Source organism: Nymphalis io, chromosome 18 (assembly GCF_905147045.1).
Source record: "Nymphalis io chromosome 18, ilAglIoxx1.1, whole genome shotgun sequence".
Lineage (NCBI taxonomy): Eukaryota > Metazoa > Arthropoda > Insecta > Lepidoptera > Nymphalidae > Nymphalis > Nymphalis io.
Window position 1 is genome coordinate 4,207,896 of NC_065905.1, and position 27,225 is coordinate 4,235,120.

At 33.2% G+C, this 27,225-nt stretch overlaps 1 protein-coding gene across 1 annotated transcript in view; it reads left to right on the forward strand.

Moving 5' to 3' along the window:
• Positions 1–5,340: 5,340 nt before the first annotated feature.
• Positions 5,341–27,225, forward strand: part of LOC126775567 (very-long-chain 3-oxoacyl-CoA reductase-B) — a 28,780-nt gene continuing 6,895 nt past the window's right edge. The window contains exons 1-3 of the mRNA XM_050497602.1: positions 5,341–5,622; positions 24,396–24,442; positions 27,126–27,201. Coding sequence (XP_050353559.1) covers positions 5,469–5,622; positions 24,396–24,442; positions 27,126–27,201 — 277 coding nt within the window. The 5' untranslated portion in view covers positions 5,341–5,468. The remainder of the gene's footprint in view (positions 5,623–24,395; positions 24,443–27,125; positions 27,202–27,225) is intronic.

Here is a 27,225-nt window from a genome sequence, read left to right on the forward strand (position 1 = left end):
GGCTTATTAAAAAAACCACGAATTGGTCTTTATACAAAAAGAAAACCAAATCATACCATTAATGATGTAATATACTCGCTCAATTTTTCAAGAAATACAAATAACACACACACGCACACACACACAATTCAACACATTCAAAAATCACGTCTCGCCAAAATGAATTAATAACTTAACCTTTCTGTCTACCAACAAAATGGCGGTTTGAAATGGGCGCGTTTCTTTTTTTTTACAACGTTTTTGTAGGGTAAAGGAATCTAACTGCATATTATCTTTACAATAACACTTAAATCAACATCTAATCACGCTTATCTTTATTGATTTTTGTTATTGCAATTCCGGAAAAATTAAAAAGGCTAAACTGTGTGTTATAAATCTTTATTTTTTCCAGACATATGTTTAGAAAATATAAGCTTTGGGGTTCGAAACTCAGGACCGCAAACAATTTTTGTCTGTATACTAAAAATCTTCCAAGACGGATCTCTTCTCTGACTGCTATTTTGAGTTATGCGTGCAAAATTAAAAGTCTTACATTAAAATACTTCATTTTGAGTAAGTAATACTGATTTAAAAGTATTAAGATTTAAACTTAATTTAAAGTATTGTGTTACGGTTGCAATAGTAAGTGTGCCAGTGTAACTACAGGAACAAGGAACATCTTAGTTTCCAAGGCTGATTAAGGCATATTGGCTATGTATGAAATGGTTAATATTTCTTACAGTGCCATTGGCCGTCTATAAAAAAACTAACACATCAAAGTTGTTTTGGAGGCTTCATACTTAACATGTTGATGTGAGAACCGAAAGTGTATAAGTGGTTACTACTGATAGCGTTTAAATAAATCATAGCTTAAAATATCATTTCGTTCTATAACTTAGGATAATATACTGAAGTCTAAGGTCTGACTTGGCTAGTTTTCATATACGAATTATATTATAGCCTTCGCAAGTTCTAACGCTTAAGTAAAGTAAGTTCTTATTTTATTCTTTCGATAATTTGACTTGCTGGTAGAAACTAGCTATTAAAACTAGGTCTCTTCCATGACTGTTTTAATAGGTACTTAATAATAATTCGTATAGGAGAACTAACCTAGCCAGACTTTAGGGTTCAGTATATTATCCTAAGTTATAAGAAGAAATGATATTTTAAGTTGTTATAAAATATTTTATGTTGTTATAAATACATTTCAGGACTGGCCATTGACCCTCAAAGAGGTCTGCGATGCGGCCATGCCGAGAACCTGTCACAGAGCCGGCTGTATGTGTACTGGTGGTCGCCCGAAATAGCCGAACTTCGGGCGACGTGCAATCGGGCGCGGCGGGCCTACGTCCGCTATCGAAGACGCAACGGCCTCGATGCGGACCTAGAGGGACAGCTCTTGGCCACTTACCTCCAGCTATAAAAGGACCTGCAGCTGGTAATAGGTCGGGCCAAAGAGAAGGTGAGGAAAGAGCTGCTGGTAAACCTCAACCGGGACCCATGGGGGCGACCATATTGAGGGCTTCGCGGAAAATTCCGCACCCAAACCACCACCGTGACGAGGACGAACTCGTCCGGCGCCTGGTCGGGGAACTGTTTCTCCTCCCAGGCGAGTTTGTCCCTCCACAGATGGCCCCTCGCTCCGTGATAGAAGACCTAGACCACCACCGATCATGGAGCGAGAAATGGAGATGGCCCTCGTCCACTTGAGGGCCAAAAACACGGCGCTGGATCTGGACGGTGTTCCAGGGCGTGTTCTGTGCGATGCCCTAGAAGACCCAGGTATAAGGCTTCGGGAGCTGTTCGACAAATATCTAAGCAGCGGACAATTTCCGAAGATCCGATATCCGAAGCCTTGGAAGCAAGGGAAGTTGGTGCTCTTGCCGAAGAGTGGCGACAGGCTCCTTCTCGGCAAACAGGCCGATAGTGCTGCTGAACGAGGCGGACAAATTGTTTGAGAAGATTCTCGCAGCCCGTCTCGTTCAACACCTCGACGAGGTCGGTCCGGGTCTCTCGGAGGCTCAGTTCCGGTTCAGAGCGGGCCGTTCAACGGTCGACGCCCTGAACGCCCTGAAGACTCGGACCACGGAAGCGGTGGCCCAGAGGCCAGAACAACGATCAAGGAGGCGCTCCGATACCAAGGGGTGGTGATCTATCTGAGGAGACCGTTGGAGGCGTACCTCCAGGACTTGGAGGTCGTATGGGCAGGGGGCGACGAGAAGTTGGTCCGGTCTCAGTACCCTGGTAATCCCCCTGGAGATTGGAGGTCTGCAGAGGCAGGCTGTCCGTCAGAGCGTCGCGGTAGCATGCGGAAGCGATCCCGTAGCGCTCCTCGTTAAGAAGGAAAGGGTACCACTGGGTTTTTAGTCGGTATTCCGATGTTTGGGGCAATTTTGATTGCCGATTTTTACATTACAAGCACTATAAGTAAGTGTTCCTAATAGAATCCATTAATTGAAAAATTATAATAAAATGATAAAAATTTACTAGTTTCTGATTTATTCCTTTTTATTTACCAAACTACCTATTTGGATGCCAAATTTGAAGTTAGCATCCAAATAGGTAGTTGGGTTGGATAACTCTGTGTCTTCTTTCTAGGTCATCTGGAACTGGGTTAGAGTTTTTATCTATAGGTCAGTCAGTGATAAAAATGACGATTTTTGGACGTTAATATCTAAATAACCGTTTGAGGTCTGTTTATGAAATTTAAATAAATTAAAAAATATTACACACGGTGCTCGCCAGCTTGAACTTGGCTAGACACGCTACGCGCCACGCGTTTCTAGATTAGACGGACGCCTTTTTACGTCCGTCATAAATATAACATCCGCTATATAACGACACCGGTTGATAATTAACTAGAGTCTTCTATCGGATACATTTCGGAGAATGTGCTCAGGAATTACACGAACTGATTCCTCCAGCCCCTTTTTACTATCGAACGGCCAGGCAAACGCGACCAAAGCGCCATAGGTACACAGTGGAAATTCCCCGCCTACGTACGAAGCGCTTTGAGTCTACATTCATCATTCGCACTGCGAAACTTTGGAATGCTTTGCCTGAGTCCGTATTTCCCGATAGGTACAATGTTGGTGTATTCAAATCCAGAGTAAACAGGTTTCTTATAGGCAAGCTTGCTAAATCTTAGACCGTGTTGATGCTTAACATCGGGCAAGTCAACGGTCAAACACTTCCCTATTAATGTAAAAAAAAGCTATATATAAAAAATTTATATGGTATTTATTATGTACGTATGTTTCCTATGAATCATTTCAATTGTTCCTAAGTATCTTACTTTTTAGAGTTACCGGAGTTATTTTAACAAACTTCTCTCTTAGGGAGTGAATTGAAAACATTACTATCGCAAAATTAACAAGTATCAACTTTAGAAGCTAATTAAAATTTCCCAGTGAGTTAGACTGATTACATATTACATGGGAGGTAGCGATTTTAGGAATACCATGATTTATGCTTTAACGATAATTTTATATGAAAGTTAACTTTAACCATACAAATATGCTTTTCTATTCAGCAAATAATAATAATATCATACAGGTATTAATGTTAAGCTATGTTAAAAAGCAATCTTGTCGCTTAAATCAACAAAGGGTCTTAAAGCCAAATATGGCTGCTTGAATTTACACTCTCACTCATTGTTTAACTTGGAACACAACAGTAATACGTAGTACTTAACAACGGTAGAATAACTGATGAGTTGATGGTACCTACCTAGACGTTCTTGCATGAAATATTAACCCTACCAACTTTCTACCTTCGGTCTGTTAGAGATTTTTTTTAACAGAAAGGGAACTGAAATTTTGTGAGTTAGCCGCCATTTACTTTATCTTTGCTTACATTCTGATTTTTTTTCACCAAACCATATATTACCGATTCCGCTAGTAACCATACAGTAGCCTTAAGTATCTCAGCTCTGAGACCCGAAGAAGTTACTAAGTTAATAACTTTCATAACATTTCTGAAAATCGTGTAAGTACAATGCGACTTATCACTGAAAGCAATCTATTAACTTAAGTAAGTTTATTCTACTTTAGATATTCGTTAGTGTTGATTACAGTTTTAATTAAGTACTTAAACAGTCCAAATGTTTATTTGTCCTTTTATTCTTTATTTATAAGTATTAAAGAATAACGACATTACATATTATAAACATTGTTTAACGGGTTAAATAATTCCGAGTCTTCTTACGAATATTAAATCAATAATGTGAGAAAGTGCGAAATCAGTGTTTAACTAAACATTAAGCATATACTTATTATGCTCGCAAAACCCGTGACGAAAACCCTTACAAAATTTTCCATATTCACGTAGGTAATGCTGTATAAGCAAATCAATGATGAAGATGAATTTTTTTATTTATTTTATTTCTTTAATACTTAATGCACTACATATTAATAACATAAAAGTAATAGAAAACAATCAAAGAACAAATCTTATCGCTATTATTTCACAGACAACCTTTGGTGTAAATGTAATTGCATTTACATATAATTTTTTTTATAATTTAATAATAAATTTAACCTATTATTAATAATTATAAAATAAGTAAAATCAATATGCGTGTAATAAAATAGAAATTTATAAATGTTGCACTCGAACTCAATCTTGAAAACTTATCTTGCCCAAAGACTAAAGAGTAAATATGTTCTATTATTCTTAGACTAGTCTCAAATATCTATGGACAAATCTTCATGGTTGTTATTTCCAGATCCAGACATTTTTACATTCCAGACGCAGACATTTTTACATATATAAATATATTCATAATATTTTATAATGAGTAAATCCTCTAATTTTTAAAATGATTAAAATAAATAAAATAAATCTAGGTACTTATTATTTTAATATTTTTTTTAATTTCATCATCAAAGTATAATTAGTATTAAACTATACATGAGACCTTTTTTATTATTTATCCTATTTTATTATACCTATTTTATTCGAAGATTTTGCGTGAATCCAGAAAAAAAGACAAATACAAAATATACGTTAGGTACCTATATATTTGCTAGTTTGTACTAGCAAATGTAACCTTTACAATAAATAAAAACAAAATTTATTATACAAAATGTACAAATTAAAATTTTCACATTTGAATTTGTAGTAAAATAGCTTACATTGACGTAATAATGTACATGTAATTTAATTGTAAAGATTTAATTGCTATTCTGCAGTTTTTACTATTAACGTCCACTTCTCAGACTTGCCCCACTTGCCCCTTAAAATTAGCTGTACGCGTGGGAAAGAAATAGTGCATTATTATTTATCGTCATCTCTTTTCAACCGGGAAACATTCCGTTCTTATCGTACGTGTTCATTCGGATCGTTCCGCGTTCGATGCGCAAACTTACTTTCTTCGGACGTCAGTACGCATGCGTGAATTGCGTCAATTGGTTGTGAACGGTCTCTCTAAACATAACCTCAATTTTTACAAATTGAATTTAAAATTATATGTATTATAATTTATAATAATGGCTCAGTTTAGTTACTTGGAAAAAATTGGTATAATTTTCTTGCTCGCTTTGCTTTTTTATATTGTAAAATGTGTGGTTAACTTGTTTTATACTTACGTTATTGGACCGGCAATCAACAAAGTGGATTTCAAATCAAAAGGAAAGTGGGCTTGTGAGTATTATCTAACTTTATTCGTTTAATTTTCAATTCTTCTTCGTGTCTATGTAATGATAAATATTACGTGTAAATTAAATACGTGTAAAAATATATTAATAAAACTGTTATTGACCTTTCAGTTTTCACGAATATATAAATATGTATAATATAGTTCCACATTCAGCGACGTCACGTTCATTTGCAAATGACGTTCAAATTGTACATTTAAATAAACACGTTTTGAAAATATTCAATTAAACACATTACTTAATGATAAATGATAAAATGATAAGAATTAAATTAATTCTTACTTATTAATTACAATAATGAACATGTTAATTACAACAAAAATAATCGTTTTCGAATAATATAAACGAACTTATTTATAAAAAAAAAACTGGCCGAGATTTCTATTTATCTATCCAATAATTACATAACCACAAATAGTTAGTTGTGTTTACAGTTAGATAAGATATAACTTTAGTTAATAATACCTATGTTATATATTTAATCTTTATGTGAAAGAAATATATTTGTTTATACTGTTTTATTAATTCCGAAATATATCAACGTTGCCGACAAACAACTATTAACCAATAAAATATTTATAATCACTAACAAACAGTGCCATTGTAAAACAAAGGTCAAATAATTTAAAATATTAGCTTCATATATGTACCTATATATTATTTTATTCAAAACGACGTCCATGAAGCAAATATAGATCATTTGTAAGGCTGAACGTAAAGGATTAATACCATGGTTGCTATAAAAAAAACACTTAATTGACAAAGACCTATCATAAGTAAAAAATCTCAAGTAAAAAAAATATCCATAATTTACGTAATATAATTATGTCCTAATGTAGTACATAGATACACACATTTTTGTATCTACTCGTATTAAACATAAAGAAAAATGATCGTCTTTTAATTCTCGTGAAGTCTTAAGTTAAATAATCGCTACAAAGCATTCGACAGATAAAAAAACACGATTAAACTTTTTTGTGCGTTCATTTCCTTCTTCGCACGTCATTACCATATTTAATTATTCTTTTTTTCCTAAGTTGATTCAATTTGGAGCCGTATAGTCACTACGTCACAATTAATTATTTTGAATTACAGATAAAGTAATATTGAATTTACGTAAAATTTATAAATCAAACTATACTTTATTCATGTTGGCTCTTGCATTAACTTTTTACAAGATCATTAATGTAATCAATCAATCAATCAATACCAAAAAACAGTTCATAAAAGCGGAAATAATAACGAAGGGTTTTTATCAAAATACAAATACTTATCAAGATTAACATCAATTTTTTTTATACGTTTTATTAAGATAAACATTGCCGTTTTTACTATAGGCAGGCAAATAAGCCCTCTGGTGATAAGTGGTCACAACCATTCTTTTCATTACCAATGCTTACCTATAAAAACATTTTTGGCAGCGTAATGTATTAACATCTTAAAAAACCTAAAAGTGTATATATCCTTATCCTAAATCCTCGATGATACGAATTTTTTATCATTCTAATAACAGCCTGTTAATGTCGCACTGCTGGGCTAAGGCCTCCTCTCCCTTTTGAGGAGAAGGTTTGGAGCTTATTCCACCACGCTGCTCCAATGCGGGTTGGTAGAATACGCATGTGGCAGAATTTCAATGAAATTAGACACATGCAGGTTTCCTCACGATGTTTTCCTTCATCGTCAAGCACGAGATGAATTATAACCACAAATTAAGCACATGAAAATTCAGTGGTGCTTGCCCGGGTTAGAACCCACGATCATCGGTTAAGATTCACGCGTTCTAACCACTAGGTAATCTCGGCTCAACAACGAATTGCTTAAAGTTTTAAATTTAAACATCATTAAGACGTAAGTTAAGTATTAAATATAGGTATATATTATCTATATTTAATATTGAACCAACGTAGATTACGTTGGTTTAATATTGAACCAACGTAATCTATGTATAAAAAAGAATTAATTAAATAATAAAAATAATCTATGTATAAAAATTGACCGACTGATTTACATATCGACGCACAGCCCAAGCTACTTGGACTAGCACCTACTTAGTTGCACTACGTTATCCCTGAGGTAGTGATAAAAGTGATGAAAATTTCTACGAAAATCCTTAATTTTTCAAGAATGAATTATGGAAATTATTAATTAGCAATTCAGAATTATGACGTTAGCAAAACCGCTGGTAAATCGCTAGTTATTAATAATTAAACAACTATATACAGTGATGGCTTTTTTTAAACGACTTATGTAAATAAAAATAATTCAAGCAATGTCAGAAGTATCTCTTCGTCGGAACGAAATGAGCGAACAAAATTGAGTAAAGTTGATAAATCTCGACGATAACAGTGATAAGGGTATCTTGATATTATCATTCAAATTGTCTGAAAAGGGCGCGATCTATTTCATAAGAAACGGATTGCCTCCTAAGAAGGATGTATTGACTTTGCTGAGTAAAACATTGTATAAATTCATATTATGTAACTCATTGACAACTCTTTAAATGGGTACAATTAAGATAACATTAAATGTTATTTATAAATAAAACTAATATATAATAAATAAGAAAATTATAACGTTATTGAAGGACATATATACAATTAAAAGTCTTGTTTTTTGTTAGGCCAGGAACACTCGCAGTTGTACAAAGAACCCACCAAATTGTCATCACAATCTGATTAATGACTTAGAAACGCATGGAAGATATTCTTTTTTTTATTATAGTATTGCAAAATTTATAGGTGGTACAGCTTTGTTTGTCCGTCTGTCCCCACTGGGTGGGCCCACATGAGTATGTAACACCTACCAACCCCAAACCCCTAGCGGGCAAAGCCACGGGCGGAAAATTGTGTTATAATAATTACCATTATATTTTTTTTTAATTTTTTTCATTATAATTTTTTTTAACTTTGTACTGAATCATTGATTAATAGTCAATACTAATATATAGTCATTTTTACTCAGGTTATATTAATGAGGTATTTATGGATTAATAATTCTAGTATAATAATGTTAGTTTGGTTTTTTCTTCTAAATAATTTTAAATAACAGCTGCGATATGAAGCCGAGATGGCCTAGTGGTAAGAATGCGTGAATCTTAACCGATGATTGTGGTTTCAAACCCGGGCAAGTTCCACTGAATTTTATTTTTGTGATTATAAAATTAATTTGTGATTATAACTCATCTCGTGCTTGCCGGTTACGGAAAACATCGTAAAGAAACCTGAATATGTGTATTCCACCAACCCTCATTGGAGCAGCGTGCTGGAATAAACTCCAAACCTTCTCCTCAAATAGGAAGAGAAGGCCTTAGCCCAGCAGTGGGATATTCACAGACTGTTACTTTACTACTGCACTGCGATATGAAATGTTTTTAAACTGAATCATTTGTACCCATATCGATACATGCAAGGCAATCCGATCATACCAAGGTCAGGAAATAAACTTGCACTCGTTTACCTATGTAAGTGGATATTACTAAAGGTTGCACAGAAAAGGAAGACTAGGACGTATGTTAACCTTCGTTTCTTAGAATTTTATAGTCAATGTTAACCTTCGTTTCTTAGAATTTTATAGTCAATACCAATTGTAATATAATATGTCCAATTAATCATTTGAAAGCTATTATAAGACCAACTTAGGAAGTCAAATTATGGAGATGCATAGTAAGATGTCGAGATGGCCCAGTGGTAAGAAGCAAGCACCTCTGAATTTTCATGTTCTTAATTTCTGTTTATAATTCATTTCTAGCTTTTCGGTGAAGGAAAACTTCGTGAGGAAACCTGCATGTGTCTAATTTCATCAAAATTTTGCCACATGTGTATTCCACCAACCCGCATTGGAGCAGCGTGGTGGAATAAGCTCCAAACCTTCTCCTCAAAAAGTGAGAGGAGGCCTTAGCCCAGCAGTGGGACATTTATAGGCTGTTACTTACTTACTTTTATAGTTAGATGTGGTATAAAAGGATGTTTGTGTCTAGTAAATACAACAATTGAATATAATTAAATATGTTATAGTTGTATTTTATTTAAAATAGGTAGGGAGACTGGTAAGAAGGAGGCTTCCTGATGGTAAGTGGTAACCACGGCCATAGATATTGGCAAAGAAATATTTACCACCTCATACATCGCCAGTGCGCCACCATCCTTGCGAACTGAGCTGTTATGTCCTCCGTGCCTAAAGATACACTGGTTCGCTCACCCTTACAACCCGAACATAACAATACGGTAGAAGGTGGTAGAATATGTGATAAGTGGATGGTAACTAACGAAAAGCAGACTTCCACAAATCCCTACCACCAAATGAAAATATTGCTTATATGATCATTAATTTGTTCGTTATTATCTCTTGCCTACAAAAGCTATGTTAGGACGGAAGGTGGAATTCGAATGAGGAGCAAATAGACGAATTGGTTCTGATGTTGTAGTGATATCAAACAACTAATTTGTCTATACCTAAAAAAACCGACTTCAAAGATAACCGAAAATACACTCATAAATGAAAAATACATTTTTTACTTTTTATTAAAAGGTTTTATAATTACGTCTGTTTGAAATCGATGCCAAATCATTGAAATATTCAAAACCCTTTTTTTATCATACTTCTATTCAATAATATCATTTGTAGCTACTTTATTGAATGTTTAATTATTTTCTATAATAAAATAAGCATTGGTAGTTTAATATTAAGAAATATTTATAAAGTTATTCTATCGACTAATTCAATATGTTTTTTATTTAAAAATTATATTCGTTTGCGTCAGCTTAAAATTTTCCACAGCAATGACCCTGAATGATTAATTGAAATCTTATTGTATTAATAAATAATATTGTTTCATGTACTTTTTGTAAATATTACTATAAAACTTTATATATATATATATATATATATATATATATATATATATATATATATATATATATATATATATATACATAACATGATTGTCTCATTGTGACTACTCATAACGTATGTACATATCTTTTTTAACACGTGTTTTATAACATCAGATAAGCTTATAATCATAATCGAAAACAGAATCGGAATATGAAATCGATTTTTTTTATTCAATAAACTAATCCACGTAATAATAAATGGTAGATTTATAATATTGTAGGCGAACTGGCAAACTTGGCCACCTGATGGCAAGTACCATTCATGGAAATTGTCTTCGCAAGTACCTATTTACTTGAAGAACTAAGATGATCTAAATATCGCCACTTCGAAATATATTTCCTACTCAGATAGGGCAAGAATATCAGTAGTTACTGTTCTGTCAATGATATACATTTGATAGAATGAATATATTTTATAATTCTATTTCTTATATCTTTTACATAAATATATGCCGATTTGCTATAATAGTCCCACGCAGCTTAGGTATTATGGTGTACAATAATTTGAAAATTGATATTAATAATGTTTATCTTTACCTTGAAAAAATATATACATTAATGACACAAATATAAGCTACTGAAGTAAAAAAAATGTGTTGCCGTCACCATTTGCAGATATAAAACGTCGAACGTTGCAGATATAAAATGTGTTGCCGTCCATTGGCAGATATAAAACGTCGAAATTTACGATTAAAAGAATTAATCATTAAATAAATAATAAGTAAAATAAATAATAATATAAATATATTTTTCTTTTTATTAAATTTAGCGATGAAATACCTATGTAATATACGCGGCACGCACAAACACGGGAGTAGATAACACCATACGAATCGGTCATACACCCGAGACACGCCAATGGGTGTTTCAGAGCAATGAATTTGAAATATTAATTTTGTTATATGCGGACATTGAGTAAAAAAAGTCTACCTGGCTGAATTTGCACGTAATTCGCATATCGTTGGTGGTCAACGTCCTCGATCAAATCGTATTTCCCGTACAAACTACACCCACAGGCATTGTCAAATCAAGTATGTCCGATGCTGACTGTGGCTCTTTCCCTAATCTGTAATAATACTAACTCCATATTTTTTATCATCTATATAATCCTTTATTGAGTAATGTGCATTACTAATTAAAGTTCTCACCACGAGATTTAAATTTATTTATTGCCAAAGCTAATTGTATACTGACGCTAATATTTGAGTGGTAAGCGTTCCTAAATCATTAATCCGGTTAAATTGAATGAAGTTAGGACAAATATTATTAACTAACGTACACCTCTAATTAAGCGTAAAGTTTCTTTACCATATATGTCTTTATATAACGTTATAGGGTACCGAGTACTTTGTTGTCAAATTAAGGAATAACGAGAATTATAAAAAAAGCTCATTAAGATTAGGATTGGAACCTGTGACCCAAGATCAAAATCTTTGTTATCTATCCGCTAACACTTATATTATCTGCTTATTTGATTTGAACCTGTGAAGTTACCATCATATGGCCAATTCGCTCTTTAGGCTTCCTAAAATATTTTAAAAATTACATCTTAAGTTGGATACGTTCTTATTTAATATTTGTTTTATATGAGCCTCGAGAGTGTTTAAAGTTTTGTTTGAAGTGGTTTTCACTCTTTTGCAGTCGGAGAAATTGCTCTTCAGGGCAACTTAGAAAGGAAAACTAAGTGCTGTTACTTAAAGTTTTCTTTAGCTTAGCACAGAAAATTTTCAGATGGTACTTTTTTATAATTAAACTCTTTCGAATTCGACTTCTATCTTCAATGTTAATAAATATACCATTAGTAATTGTAAAATAGTTGTTTTTGATCGACATTCATTTTCATTTTTTTAAGGTGTTCAGATCGTGTTTGTGTGTAAGGAGCAAACTGATTCGATTAATAATAACATTCAACTTTTAAATAATAAGCACTTAATAATTATCTGTTTAAAAAACAAAACGGCTTAAAATGAAATTCGAAACCATAAAAATTATTTATATATCTCATATTTTTCACCCTTAATTGTTTGTAGTTGTATTTTTTTTCTAATTTAAATGGGAAATATACCCTTCATAATCTCAAAAAAAAAAAGAATTTTCCAAATCAGTTCATAAACGTCGGAGTTTCAAGGAAACAAACATAAAAGAAAAAAACATTGAATTGAGAACCTCCTCTATATCTATATTCAGGTATGTATATTAATTTTAAAACATTATGAAAAATACATACGTTACTAATTTTAGGTACCTTTAATATTCATGTTTTAACTGCGATCATAACTTTTATTTACCTGATTTTGATTGACTTCCATGTGTCATTGTCACGAACTGACTAGGAGATACGCGCCCCTTCGTCTGTTGGAATTTTTTTCGACGACCTGTATAAATTTTTATTATATTTATTTCTACTATAATGCTTCGAACTCACGATACTAATAATCCTGGATTAAAACTAGAATATCGTAAAAGTTTAAATTGCACAGATACTTAAATAAATATTCTTTTTTTATTTATCCTAATAGAACGAATGAATGAATATTAAGGTTCAATCAAAAATGGAGAGAATGATAAATTTATAATATAATATGCAAATAATATAACATAAATAAAATGAGAAAGCCGGTAGTGGGCAGTAAACGCGCTAAAAAATATGGTGTTACGAATACTAATAATAGACGAGACATTAGGCTACTTTTACACTTTCTTTTTATACTGCCTCAATAACAGCCCGGGCAGCCAGTTGGTATTACATTCCCTTACGTCGGAGAGCACGTAAAGCCGGTGCTGCGTGTAATCTCTCACCGGTCGAGCGGTTTTTTTTTTTTATAGATGGTGGACGAGCATATAGGCCACCTGATGGTAAGTGGTCATCAAACGCCCTTAGACATTGGAATTGTAAGAAATGTCAACCATCGCTTACAGCCAATGCGCCACCAACCTTGGGAACTAAGATTTTATGTCCCTTGTGCCTGTAATTACACTGGCTCACTCACCCTTCAAACCGGAACACAACAATATCAAGTATTGTTGTTTTGCGGTAGAATATCTGATGAGTGGGTGGTACCTACCCAGACGAGCTTGCACAAAGCCCTACCACCAGTAAAACGGATTGTTGTCCGTTCGGATTGTGACAGTGAGAACTTACGAATCAAAATACTACGAACGATAGATGGGTGGGTAAATGTATGAAAATAATAAGACGAAGAGAAATATATGTAAACGTCAATAAGACAATTCTATTATTACGTAAACGAAATGAATAGTTTCTTGAATATAGTAACTGGACTAAAGTTAACCAAATAAACTATGATATACTAAAATTACGTCATATAAATTGACTACACAGGATTTGTAAAGCTTAAGCTAATGTTCAAATCAGTTGTTTTCCTTACAAATAATCAAAATTTATCTCATTATAAATGGTGGTTTAAATACCCAAACGTTTTAATACATGCCATAGTATTTTTAATATAAAGGGATAATTTACATCCTGAAGATTCACGTCCTTATAGCCTCATTAAAATTCCACTAAATCACCAAGTCTATGTAACACGAAGATGAAAGTATTTGAGAAATTTAATTACTCAACACTTTTTTTTAATTATTGTTTGATAACGTAAAATAGATGGTACGTACTTTCGAGTTATTACTTGAAAAATGATATACACTTGATATATAGCTTAACAATAAAACGTAAGGAATAAACTCGAAATGAGACGTAAAAATCAATCGTGAAATGTCAAAAAGTGATATATTCACCATTCCTCTCATCGCAACCAACGATGATTTCCCTTGCGCCTGTAGTTACACTGGCTCACTCTTCCGACAGATACATAAAATACTAAGTTGCTGTTTGCCCGTATAATATTTGATGGTACCTAGCAGGCGGGTTTGCACAAATTCCGACCGCCAAGTAAAATCTTAAGTACATTTGCAGCTTTTTCATATACTTGCACGGGATACATTAAAGTGATTGTTTTCATTAAGGAAAAATTGGTCACGACATAATTACCGAACGTTGCTCAAAGATCGTTAAACTGAGTCGGATAATAGTTGTACAGTTTTGTATAGCGCTATCGATAATACTTCCAGTATTATAATGCAATCGAATGGAGATATGAATAGCAATAATTCTTCCGCCAAGGTACTCAATGTCAGTACAATTAACTGCACGCTAAACACACGCAACCAGCTCTTATTTATTTAGGGGGGTGGTTGGCGTGGTTGGTAGATACTTGCCTTTCACGCCGAAGGTTGTGGGTTCGATTCCATATCTGTTTGTCCTGATTTGGTTGTAATTATATATATATATATATATATACAATACATACTTATATATATATATATATATATATATATATATATACAAAAGAAGAAGTATATGTAGTATATCAGTTGTATGGTTTCCATAGTACATGCTCTGCTTAGCTTGGGATCAGATGGCCGTGTGTGAATAATGTAACAGTAAATAGTAACAGTAACAGCCTGTTAATGTCCCACTGCTGGGCTAAGGCTCCTCTCCCTTTTGAGGAGAAGGTTTGGAGCTTATTTCACCACGCTGTTCCAATGCGGGTTGGTAGAACACACATGTGATCCATTTCGATGAAATTAGACACATGCAGGTTTCCTCACGATGTATTCCTTCACCGTCAAGCACGAGATGAATTATAAGCACAAATTAAGCACATGAAAATTCAGTGGTGCTGTCCGGGTTTGAACCCACGATCATCGGTTAAGATTCACGCGTTCTTACCACTAGGCCATCTCGGCTCTTATCATAATTCCCATGAATAATGTCCCAGGATATTATTATTATTATTATTTAATTTCACTTATAACCTATAGCATTCCAATCAGAGATGGAGTAAAGACGAATAAACAACACTTTGACATTGAAATGACACGTTATCATATTTGATACATGAATATAATTTATTAAATTGTTTATTTTGTATTACATATGTAATATTTAATTTATTTAAACTACAAATTAATAAGCAATGATTCTAAATGGATATTAATTAAAAAATATATATATATATTTATTGTTATGAGGATTTATATTGTTATGGTGCAATTACTTCAAGTTAATATCAACTATGCACCTACTAGTAGTTTCGTCTATTTTTAAATATTCAAAACGATATCATTAATTTTTTCTTTACACATATTGTTTCCGCGTCACTACGCCTAAAATGTAAATATACAAGCATTTTTACTGTCATTGAATTTTGAGCGTTATAACATCGAAATACGGTATGAATTTGAGCGTTAAATATTAAAAGGCTGTGATGCAGGTTCCACGAGACCGTCACTTTCACTTACCGAGACAAGTTCAAGGAGAACAAGGCTTTAAACTCTAAAATACAAGGTTGTTTTTATGTAAACAAATGCTGTGAACGGAAGTAGAAAGTATAATCGTTAATACGACAGAATCATTTATTTATTTATTTATTTAAAATACTAAACGGTATTTATTTACAAGGTTAACTGTTACAATGGATACATTACAATATGATATGTATAATATATAACCTGTGTTAATATAAATATAATATTAAACATACATATTTAAATTATAATCTGTGGTATTGCCTAATTATTGACCCACCAACAAGTCGCTACTTGAATAATTGTTTTCATTTGCTATTTATTTACCAACACAACTAAAAGGGCTTAAAAGGTGATTACATCCGTATATATAGAGAAATAAACGGTCATCGAACTTTGTATTTTTTTATTGATAGCCTAAACCTCAAATTAGACAGGATTTGTCTGGCTGGAGTTCCAATCATAGTATCAACATAAATAGACAATTAGCAAATGCGTCTTGGCAATGTCGATGATCACAGATTTACTGCCATTAACAATAAGGTGATATTTTCTCGTCTGCTCTGCTCATTTTCTCTGCTCTCGCTCTGGTCTGCTCTGTAAATATAAATATTTATTCAAGTAGTTTAAACGTAAAGCTAACGCAAATATACCGATGAATATATTTTACCTAAAACAACAAATAACAATCACGGCACTGTCTTGCTTTCTCCACTAATATTTAAATGTCAGAAAGCGAGTTTTCTATTCAAATATAATTTAGCAACTAGCCTACATTAAACTATGAAATGTGTCAATTTATTGTATACATGGCATAGCATCCTAATAATATCGTCGCATGCTTTCGAAATACTCCTTAATATATCCGTAAAGAAATGCCGTGTATAATTTTCATTTAATATATGACTTATTCATTTATATACACTGGCCGCCAAAAAAATCGACCTACCCGTATTTTTTTACTTACAAAGTTGTTATCTTAACTATGCGACGACCTAGGTGGATTGTTTTACTTATGGGACATACATTTAACATTTTATTACCCACTTGATATTGATTTGGAGGAGTTGTAAGTGTTATTGAGGATATTTGGAATATTTTTAAAGTATTGATAAGAAAACGTTACTTTGTGCACAAAGTGCATGGTTAGTTTATTTCCAGTTCTTAACGCGGAGTCATCTCGGTTCGATGTTTATTATTGATTAAGTGTATGAAACTTTGTTGAAACAATAATTTTAATAAGTTTAAACATAAAAAATGGATACTACTGAAGCAGAAACTGTAGCTCTTATTCATGAGGGGTTAAGTCAGCGAAATGTGGCTAGAACACTAAAATTAAGTCGTTCAGCGGTGCGAAGTGTGTACAAACGCTACTTGGAGACTGGGGAGTATCGCCGGAGACCAGGATCTGGCAGGGGGCGTGTCACGAACCCGACCGATGACCGTTTTATTGGTTTGACGTCTTTAAGAAACCGACATCTTTCGGCTGTTGACGTTCAAGGTAGACTCCGAGAAAGTCGTGGAGTGTCTGTGAGTGAAAATATTGTAAGAAGAAGACTTCGAGAGCAAAACTTAACCCCATCACTAGCCAGCAACAGAACCAAAACTCGCAGCATCCCATCGACAAGCAAGACTACAATTTGCTAGGCAGCACGTCGATTGGACACTGGACCAATGGGAGACAGTATTGTTCAGTGATGAAAGCCGAATGTCTCTAGTAGGCTCTGATGGACGACGTAACGTCATGCGAAGGCCAGGAGAACGCTACTCTCAGTGTTGCATTCGAGAAACAGTCCGATTTGGTGGAGGCTCTACAATGTTTTGGGGAGGTATTTCTTTGACGGGACGCACAGAGCTGGTTTTTTTCCGTAATCGTGCTGTTAATGCTGAAACTTACATAACGGACATTCTGGAGCCTCATGTGATGCCTTAAACTGGATATATTGGGGATAATTTCCAACTTATGCACGACAACGCACGACCTCACGTCGCTAGAATTGTTAAAGACTATCTCAGGGAAGTCGAAATTCCAGTTATGCAGTGGCCAGCCAATAGTCCGGACTTAAACCCGATAGAGCACCTCAGGGACCAGCTAAAACGTACGGTTCGAGCACGAAATCCAATTCCAGAAACCCTGAATCAACTGGAAGCTGCCCTAACTGAAGAATGGCCACGGACCCCACAGGATGACATTAAAAAGCTAATCAGGTCACTTAATAGGCGTATGCAGGCAGTAATTAGGTCAAGAGGAGGAAACACTCCCTATTAAAGTAAGATTTAGGCACCCAAATTTAAAAACAAACGGCATAATCGTTTTGTACACAAAAAAATAAAATTGCGTAAAATTTTGTGTTTTCGTGTTTTGTCACATATTTACCTAAAAACCTATTTTTTGCGCACTATTTCTGTTTTTGTACAATCCTACAATTGCATTTTTTCATTATCAATCTTAAAAATATAAATATGTGGTAGTTTAAAACCATACGATAGCTTTTTTACAAAAAATGTAGGTGGGTCGATTTTTTTGGAGGCCAGTGTATATATATTATTTATAGCACACCAAGACTTTAAAAAAATGCACATTGATTTATAAACGTTGCATGAGGTCCAACAGGCGATAAATTACGCCCAGACGAAGGAGTTTTTACTCTTCAATTTTTCTTTTTAATTTTAAGTTGTGAGATTTTATAATGATGGAATATTGTAATAAATTACAGTATGGTGCACCATTATATACATTTTACAATATAAATAAATAGTTTCCGCGCTTCTGAGAGGGATGTTTTATGTACTCGATGTATTTTTCTTTAGCCCTGACATCATACATCGATCACATATAATGGTCGCTTGAGTAGTTAAGACGGAAAAATTAAATATATATATATATATATATATGATTATATATCTGACATTATCTGAATTAAATATAATCGAATATCAATATAACAATTCAAGGCTTGTTTACGAATTTATGTCTCTTATGCTTAAAGCATTAATTATTTTTAAAGTAATAATATTTTTATTATTATAATAATGTTTGTATGTAATGCATTTTGATGATTTTAAGATATTATTGAACCACTGGAAATCTTCTCGAGTAATAAAATTGTTTAAATCTTAGTCAAGGTTTAATTAACTAGATTTTAATAACTAAGGTCAACAGCCCCATACTTCCCGTTGACCTAGAATTTTAATCTTTGTGTAAAAAAAACACAAAATAAAAAACAAATCGATAAAATTTTTGATTTCATAACAGTAGTGATAAAAATATTTTTATAGATTTTCAAAATATGACCTGAATGTAAAATACCATATATAATAGTTTCGAACCCTCGTTGATTGGCGTTTAGCTGTAGAGCTATTATGTAATAAACTAGGAACTCACCGCAGAACACGGTATTGAAATGTCAGGAAACTATATGCGACTTTGATGATAATTATAACATTTAAACAAAGCATTAAAATTGTTATGAGGAAACCTGCATGTGTTGCATAATAATCTGCCTCAGTGGCTAGATATAAAGCCGCAGATCCCGTGGTCCTGTGTTCAAGCCCCAGGTCGGACTGATAAAAAGTTATAGGGTTTTTCTGTCGAAGATTTTCGTAGCCGACCGGAGTCTGGAATATGGATGTGTATACACTCTCGTATCCCGGAAAGCACGTAAAACCGTTGCACGTAAAGCGCGGGACGCGCCTGAACTCCTTCCTGAAATATATTTTTATGTACAATTTTAATTTCAAGTGTATATTAAGGTCACCCACAAAATAAATAAATTTATTAGCCATTTAATTTTTTTATTGTACATTTACCTTTAATTACTTTCAGTGTCGGGTATTTCTTTAAATTTATAATACTGAAATTGAGTTTCATTTGTTTTTTTACTAAAGATTAAAGATCAAAAGATTTCCTTCTGTCTGACCTCTAATTTAAATATTACTATATTTATATTTATTGAATGCGAATTATTAATTTCGCTGAAGACTTAAAAATAAATAAAATGAATTAATTAACAGTACCTATTGTATAATTGGTGACAGCGTGGAATGTTGGCAAGAATGCTAGCAGCATTTCTCCGTTGAATCGCAATTCTGTTATCTTGGCGAAGTATTAACTCGTCTTTCATCAGCGTAAGTCATGTAATGTAAATGGGGGGGGTGTTATATATTTTAATTTTAGTTTTTATTTTTGCTCCAAATTCCAAGTATTTAAATTAATAATATAATAAAATTAATAATATCCTGGGAAATTATTCACACACGCACATCTAATCCTAAACTAAGCAGAGCTTGTACTCCATAGTGCAAGCTCCACCAACTGACAACTGATATCCTACATATACTACTTTTCTTTTGTAAATAGACACTTATATAGACAATTACACCCAGACTCAGGACAAACAGAGATGTTCTTGTACACAAATGTCTGTCCCGGGTGGGAATCGAATCTACGACCTTCGGCGTGAAAGGCACGTATCTACCAACCACGCCAACCGACCCGTCATGTTAAAATATAATAATATATAGATTAAAAAAATGTATCCGTCACGTACATACTTACGTGTAATATCGAAATTAATGGTCATTAAAAGATTTTTTTGTAATTAAAAACCAATTAATATGGAGATAAAATAAGAAAAAACAGTGATAATATAAGCTTTTTTTATATATTTTATTTTTATGTATAGTATATGCGTCATTCTCACACAAAGGTGTACGTGGCGGAATAAGACAGCCATTTGCCGGATGACGAGTTGGTGTGGTACTAACAGATTTTTAACATTAAAAAAAATTACTTAGCGGTGCATGTAATTATATAAGTAGTTATTCTAATTTTAATTTATTATGTAGGCAGACGAGCAAATGAACCATTACGATAAATGGTCACCTTTATCCAAAGATCTGGCACATCTAGAGTTACATCATTTGTGCGTGTATATACAGCGGCTTATTTTAAATTTGGTTATTTAAGAAGTTAATATTGTAGTTAATATTGTATTGAACGCATTTGGAATATCATGCGCGAAGTATTTAATTGCTGACATGCATACAAACGATCCATGTCTAAATTCAGAAATACTTCACAAATATCGAAGCATATGAAAATATATCGATAGAATTTGCGTATGTAAAAAAACGTGTATACAAAATATGGCAAATAAAGCCGGAAACTATGAATAAAGTTGAACCATTCGTTTGTTTGTTTTTTATTCTATCTTTCCTATTGGTATTGTAAAATACCAATATACCTACTGTTGCTCGATAACTCAAAATGTTTATTAATAGAAGTCTTTTGATGTTGTGACCGTGTGTGTTTTTTTATGGGTTTTTTTTTAATCTGTTGTAGAACTAAGTGATATTGTTATCTTTTAATAGTGTAAGGTTCTCTATGTCCTTTTCTATACAACTGACGTGTATGCAAAATTATACGACGATCGTTTAAGTAGTCAAGACTTGAAAGCGTAATAAACAAACAAGCTCACTTTTGCATTTATTTAGTTTTTTAGTAAGGATTTAGTTAGATCGATCACATTAAAGTAAATATAAATTTAACACTCACAACAAATAAATATACGCAATCGTGGTTACGAGTAAATTTAAGGCATTTTAAATGTTGTTAGGCCGGTAATAAGTTAAATATTGCTGTCTACTTTCTTCGAATGTCAAATCAATAGTGACAGAAAGAGATAAATCTTTGTATAACTAAACATTCCTATAGTGACATTTATAAATGAGATAGTTACAGATATTACAAAATTGTAATTGTTTCAATACAATACACAGGCAAAATCTTGTAGTAATTTATTAAGAAGTTAGTTATGATTTAATTTACTTGGTGGTAGGGCTTTGTGCAAACCCGGCTGGGTGGAGCACCACCCATAGTGTGCAAACAGAAGTGCAGCCTCTATTCTCTCACTCTTGTAATACGATTGAATGGTAAATCTGACGACCAGAAAAATTTCGGGCGTTTTCCGAGGCGTGTGTGTAAACACTGCTAATTTACAGACTGAGCTGCTACTGAAAATTTACTAACCCAATACTTTTTTTACTGACTCGACTCGGGTTTTGAAACTGATACCTAAATCATTCATAAACTATGTAAAAATAAACCCTGAAGTATGTGTGACTACGAATTCTATTCTATGTAACAATTGTTGGCACATAAGTGATGACACAGCTGAAGACTACTAATCCTTTCTAAAATTGAATTCAGAATCTTCATTCTAAGATATTACTCCTGTTATTGACTCTCAGGCTCCAGACGTGTCTGTAGTTGAGCTAACTGCTCGCGTTATCAATTGCAAATTATGCAAATACCCTCTCCCAACGTAAATTGTTGACTTAGCTTTATCCAGCGAATATACGATTATGTTCTCGCGCCATGTTGAATTTGAAACAGGAATTATACTTAAGCTATTGGAACGTTTTATATCGTTATGTGGCATTATCGTTGTTTCAAATATTATGCATTAATGCATTCATTTTTATCTGACATAGTTCGACAATATTTAGTGGTGGAAGAGCTCTGGGCAATCAAAATGGCTTTAAAGGCCAGACATAGTAGTATCTAGAAGCTGAATGAGAATCGAGGGTCACGTTGCTTAAAATAATCTTATTGCTCATCGAGGGGCCTGTTGGCGTGGTTAGTAGATCCTTGCCTTTCACGCCGAAGCTTGTGGGTTCGATTCCCACCCAAGACAGACATTTGTGTGCATGAACATCATGCATCATGGGTCTGTTTGTGCTGAGTCTGGGTGTAATTATCCATATAAGTATGTATTTACAAAATAAAAATAGTATATATAGTATATCAGCTGTCTGGTTTCCATAGTTTACTAGTACTCTGCTCAACTCTGCTTAGTTTGGAATCAGATAACCGTGTGTGAATATTGTCCCAGGATATTATTATTAATTTATTATCAAACTCTAAGTATAACAAAAAAAGCAAAGTAAATTAGAAGGTAAAAAAATCAAAAGAAAGAGACAGGTAGGCATAACGCTAAATCGTTATGCGACATGGCCAAAGCCACTAACTACCATTACACTCGACTGTAAGCCGTGTAAAAGAACTTCGTTCCAAAACTAAGTAATATGTGTAAGATATTGAAATTTTAATGAACAATTAATGCTATGGAACAACAGAAACAAAATAAACTCTAAAAATTTTGCATAGTTGCGAAACTCTGTGCAGACGCAGTTATAAATAACAGAAATAATACTAACTATAATTATCCGTGGTACAAAATTGTGTAAAAACACTTTATTAGAGTAGGCTTCCTAGGCCGGATCCACGTTTGATCATCTTGACGTATACGTCGCGTGCCATCGATGTGTGTCATAATCGCTTGTTTAGACGTTAGTGTGATGGTATGCCGTTGTTATACCGTATATATATATATATATATATATATATATATATATATATATATATATATATATATATATATACATAACGATATATACGTATATATATATATATATACGTATATATCAGTTATGTTCCGTTCTATACTCGTATTCGATAAATAATATGCCGTGCTCGGTATTATTGGGGAAATTTGATGCTGTATCACGATACGTTTTCATCATTAGAACACAACAAACGTTCTATTCACTGGTTATATATATATATACCCTGAATATGGGTGACTAATTATTCAGCGAGTTTTTATTTTTAATTTCTCTTTATCATTAGTTTTACATGCCTTCAGCCTTTATATATTACTTGTAAAAAAATGGTGTCGAAATAAAAATGTCTTGACCTTTACCATATATTATTCAAGATAATCCAAAATCATTATTACACAGCTAATTATTAATTGTAAAAGAAAAATATTACATAATACCTATATATTACGCTTCAAGAAAGGTAAGCATAATTGTAACCTTACTCTATTCAGAATAATAACAGTTTTATTTTTCTATATCACAAAGAAAGTTTCTTGTGCGAACTAAAAATTCCAACTTTCACCCCACAACGCTCTCCAGACTTTGAGTAAATTTAAACAAAACGAGATAGTTTAGAGAACGATTCTCGGACGAAGTAAAATAAAACAGATGTGAAAGCAACGGATATTTCTTTTTAAGTTTGAAATCAAATGTCAGCGTAGTGTTGATTTGATTTTTTTGTTATATCACGTGTTCAGTAGGAACTGTAAGAACGTTTATTCTGTAAGAACGAACTCGAGACTCACCGCATAAAACTGTCGTGAAATGTTAAAAAGTGATTTCTGTACCTGAATTCTTGTCGGTCGTGTCAATTCCATCGGGTTATGAGAGTGCACTTGTGTTTGCGCAGATACTTTTGCACTATTATTTGTCCTGTGTAGTTGACTAATCGTTTGCAATTTGAACCCCACAGAAAGACAGGCTACTCTTTTGCACCTAACACCTGACCAACGCTCTAGCTTCTTAAATTTTGTTGTTTATGTCACGTGTTTTAGAAAACCTGCTTGATGATATAAAAATGCAACATATCACACGCAAACAGCATTAAAAATTCTATTACTACTGTAATAGTTAAACTTTTTTTTTATTTCAGTAATCACTGGAAGTACTGATGGAATCGGGAAAGCATACGCCAAAGAAGTAAGTAACTTACAACTACATAATTAGATATATAATTAAGTTAAAGTTTGCGTGTATTTGAAATAAATGATTTCAAGGTCAAATTAAAACTTGAATTTTGTCAAGGCAGCCAGAAGTCTGGGATATAACACATTTACATCATCACGATCATTTTCTTGATGTAAAATGTAAAAGTTTGATATATGTCAAATCCGTCTGGGACTATGAGATTTATCAATAGACTGGCTTGATGATTGTTCAAATCATTGATTCTGCATGTACTCCTGAAGATTTCAAAAATAATAAAAATTGTTGCTTCCATTTTTTCCATGCCCGGCTGACGCTGACCTCTGCCGTCCATTTTTAGTTCAGATGGCGGTCGCGCGTGTTCCATTTTGAATCAATTAATATATCTTGCCTTATAATAGTCAATCACCCCAGACTTCTGGCTGCCCGTAATTTGTACGTAGTTATCTTAATAGCTAATCATTAATAAAAAAAATACTTTAAATATTAAGCGATTTAATCTATATAAAATACAAAATAGATGACAAATAAAAAAGAGTTTTCACATCATTCTTACTTTATTCATGCTTTATTCTTTTTTTATTTTCTTCTTTTTTGTTTATTAAAAAATTGCTAGCTGATGTGACATAAACTATATCTTAATAAATGTACAAAAACTAGAAACATTTTATGTACCTATTTAAAAGCAAACACTGCATGCAGTGTTTTTGCACAGACAACAATATCTTAAAAACATTAAAGCGCTTGAATAATATATAACAATAACGAAAAAAAAAAGATAAATATAAGCATTGTATATAAAAAAACCATTCAGATTTAAAAAATAAAAAGAACGGAAATAACAAAGATGTCTAAGACGCTCTTATTATTAAACACGACAATGCTTTTATCCAGAAGGGTTATTTCTTTGTGCTTTTAGATTTATCATGATTAAAATTGTTATTATTAAATATATACATATAACTAAAACTTGAATCAAAATTTTACGATAAAAGAAATAAACATCCATGAAATAGCTCGGAAAATTCAAAGAGAAATAAAAGTTAGATTTAAGTAGAAATATATGATATTCCGTTTTATATTGATATTAGCATATCATGCAACAGCTGAAGGCGTTCTCAACGCAGACACCGTTGTAAATCTGTTGCAAATTCCGAGATTCTATGGAATGGAATCTAAAAATATACTCGATAAAGTATAGGACTTACTCTATTGAATATATTTAAAATGTATATAATATTTCCTGTTGAATTCTCGACTTATTTAATCTTATCACTTATCAGATATACTACCGCAAAACAGCAGTACTTGGTATTGTCGTGTTCCGGTTTGAAGGGTAAGTAAGCTAGTGTAATTACAGGCACAAGGGACATAACATCTTAGTTCCCAAGGTTGGTGGCGTATTGGCGATGTAAGCGATGGTTAACATTTCTTACAATGTAAATATATATGAGCGTTGGTGACCACTTACTATTAGTGGCCCATATGCTCGTTCGCCTACCTATACTATAAAAAAGGCCGTCCGCCTACCTATTCTATAAAAAAAGCAGACAACAAGCAGGTGGCCCAATTAAATGAAGCTCGTCCTCGTAGACACTGAGATCGTACGGGCCAATGATTCATATTAGTAATGCATTGGCTTGGTGGGGCATAAATTGTCATGTTACTCGTCCCTTTGAGTCCGGTTTATTCCCCCTTCACACAAGAACACCGAAACACATTGTAATATGCTCTTTGCTCGTATGATTACTGTCTTAATTCTGAGTCAAATTAATATTCAATGTATCTATGAAAATTAGTTATAATTATACATAAACTTAAATTATGTATTTTATTCACGTATTCATTATTTACACTGTGAAGTTGAATAATATTATCAAATATATATCAGCGTAGTCGCGTTACCTAACACACGTAAAAAAAAGTAGCTAATAGTATTTCCTTTCCTTCAATGTTGCTTTGAAATAAATGCTTTATTATATTCCAAGGAACAAATTCAGATTTAAGTTGAATTCGATAGAACAAATATGGAACTGATATACCTTAACTACATTTTTCTTAAAAATGTTTAGTCCCGCTGTGTGCTAGCACATCAACAGCAAGTCAACTACTATACCGTTCAACAAAACACCATGACCATAGTTGGTCTATATAAATAGGTAAATACTAAACAGTTCAGTACCTTTTCTCCTCAATTTGTCAACGGTTCGGTAGCTATTGACTAGATTTAGTACTAACGATAAAATAGAACAATTGAGACATGCAAGTTAATAAATGTTTTGATGAAATTAAATAATAATGATTATATTCGAAAAGTCGAGATGTCCCAGTGGTAAGAACGCGCGAATCTTAACCGATGAACGTGGGTACAAACCCGGGCAAGCACCTCTGAATTTTCATGTGCTTATTTTCTGTTTATAATTCATCTCGTGCTTTTCGGTGAAGGAAAACATCGTGGGGAAACCTGCAAGTGTCTAATTTCATCGATTCTGCCACATGTGTATTCCACCAACCCGCAACGGAGCAGCGTTGTGGAATAAGCTCCAAACCTTCTCAAAAAGGGAAAGGAGACCTTAGCCTAGCAGTGGGACATTTATAGGCTGTTACTTACTTTACTTATGTTCGAAAATCAGTGAGAATTTTAATTCGTAACTAAATGTTATCTACTTGTCCACAGTTAGCTGCTCGTGGCTGCGATATTATTCTCGTCAGCCGATCGATTGACAAGTTGAAAGCAACTGCCGCTGAAATAGGTACAGTATGATTAGTTTAATCAT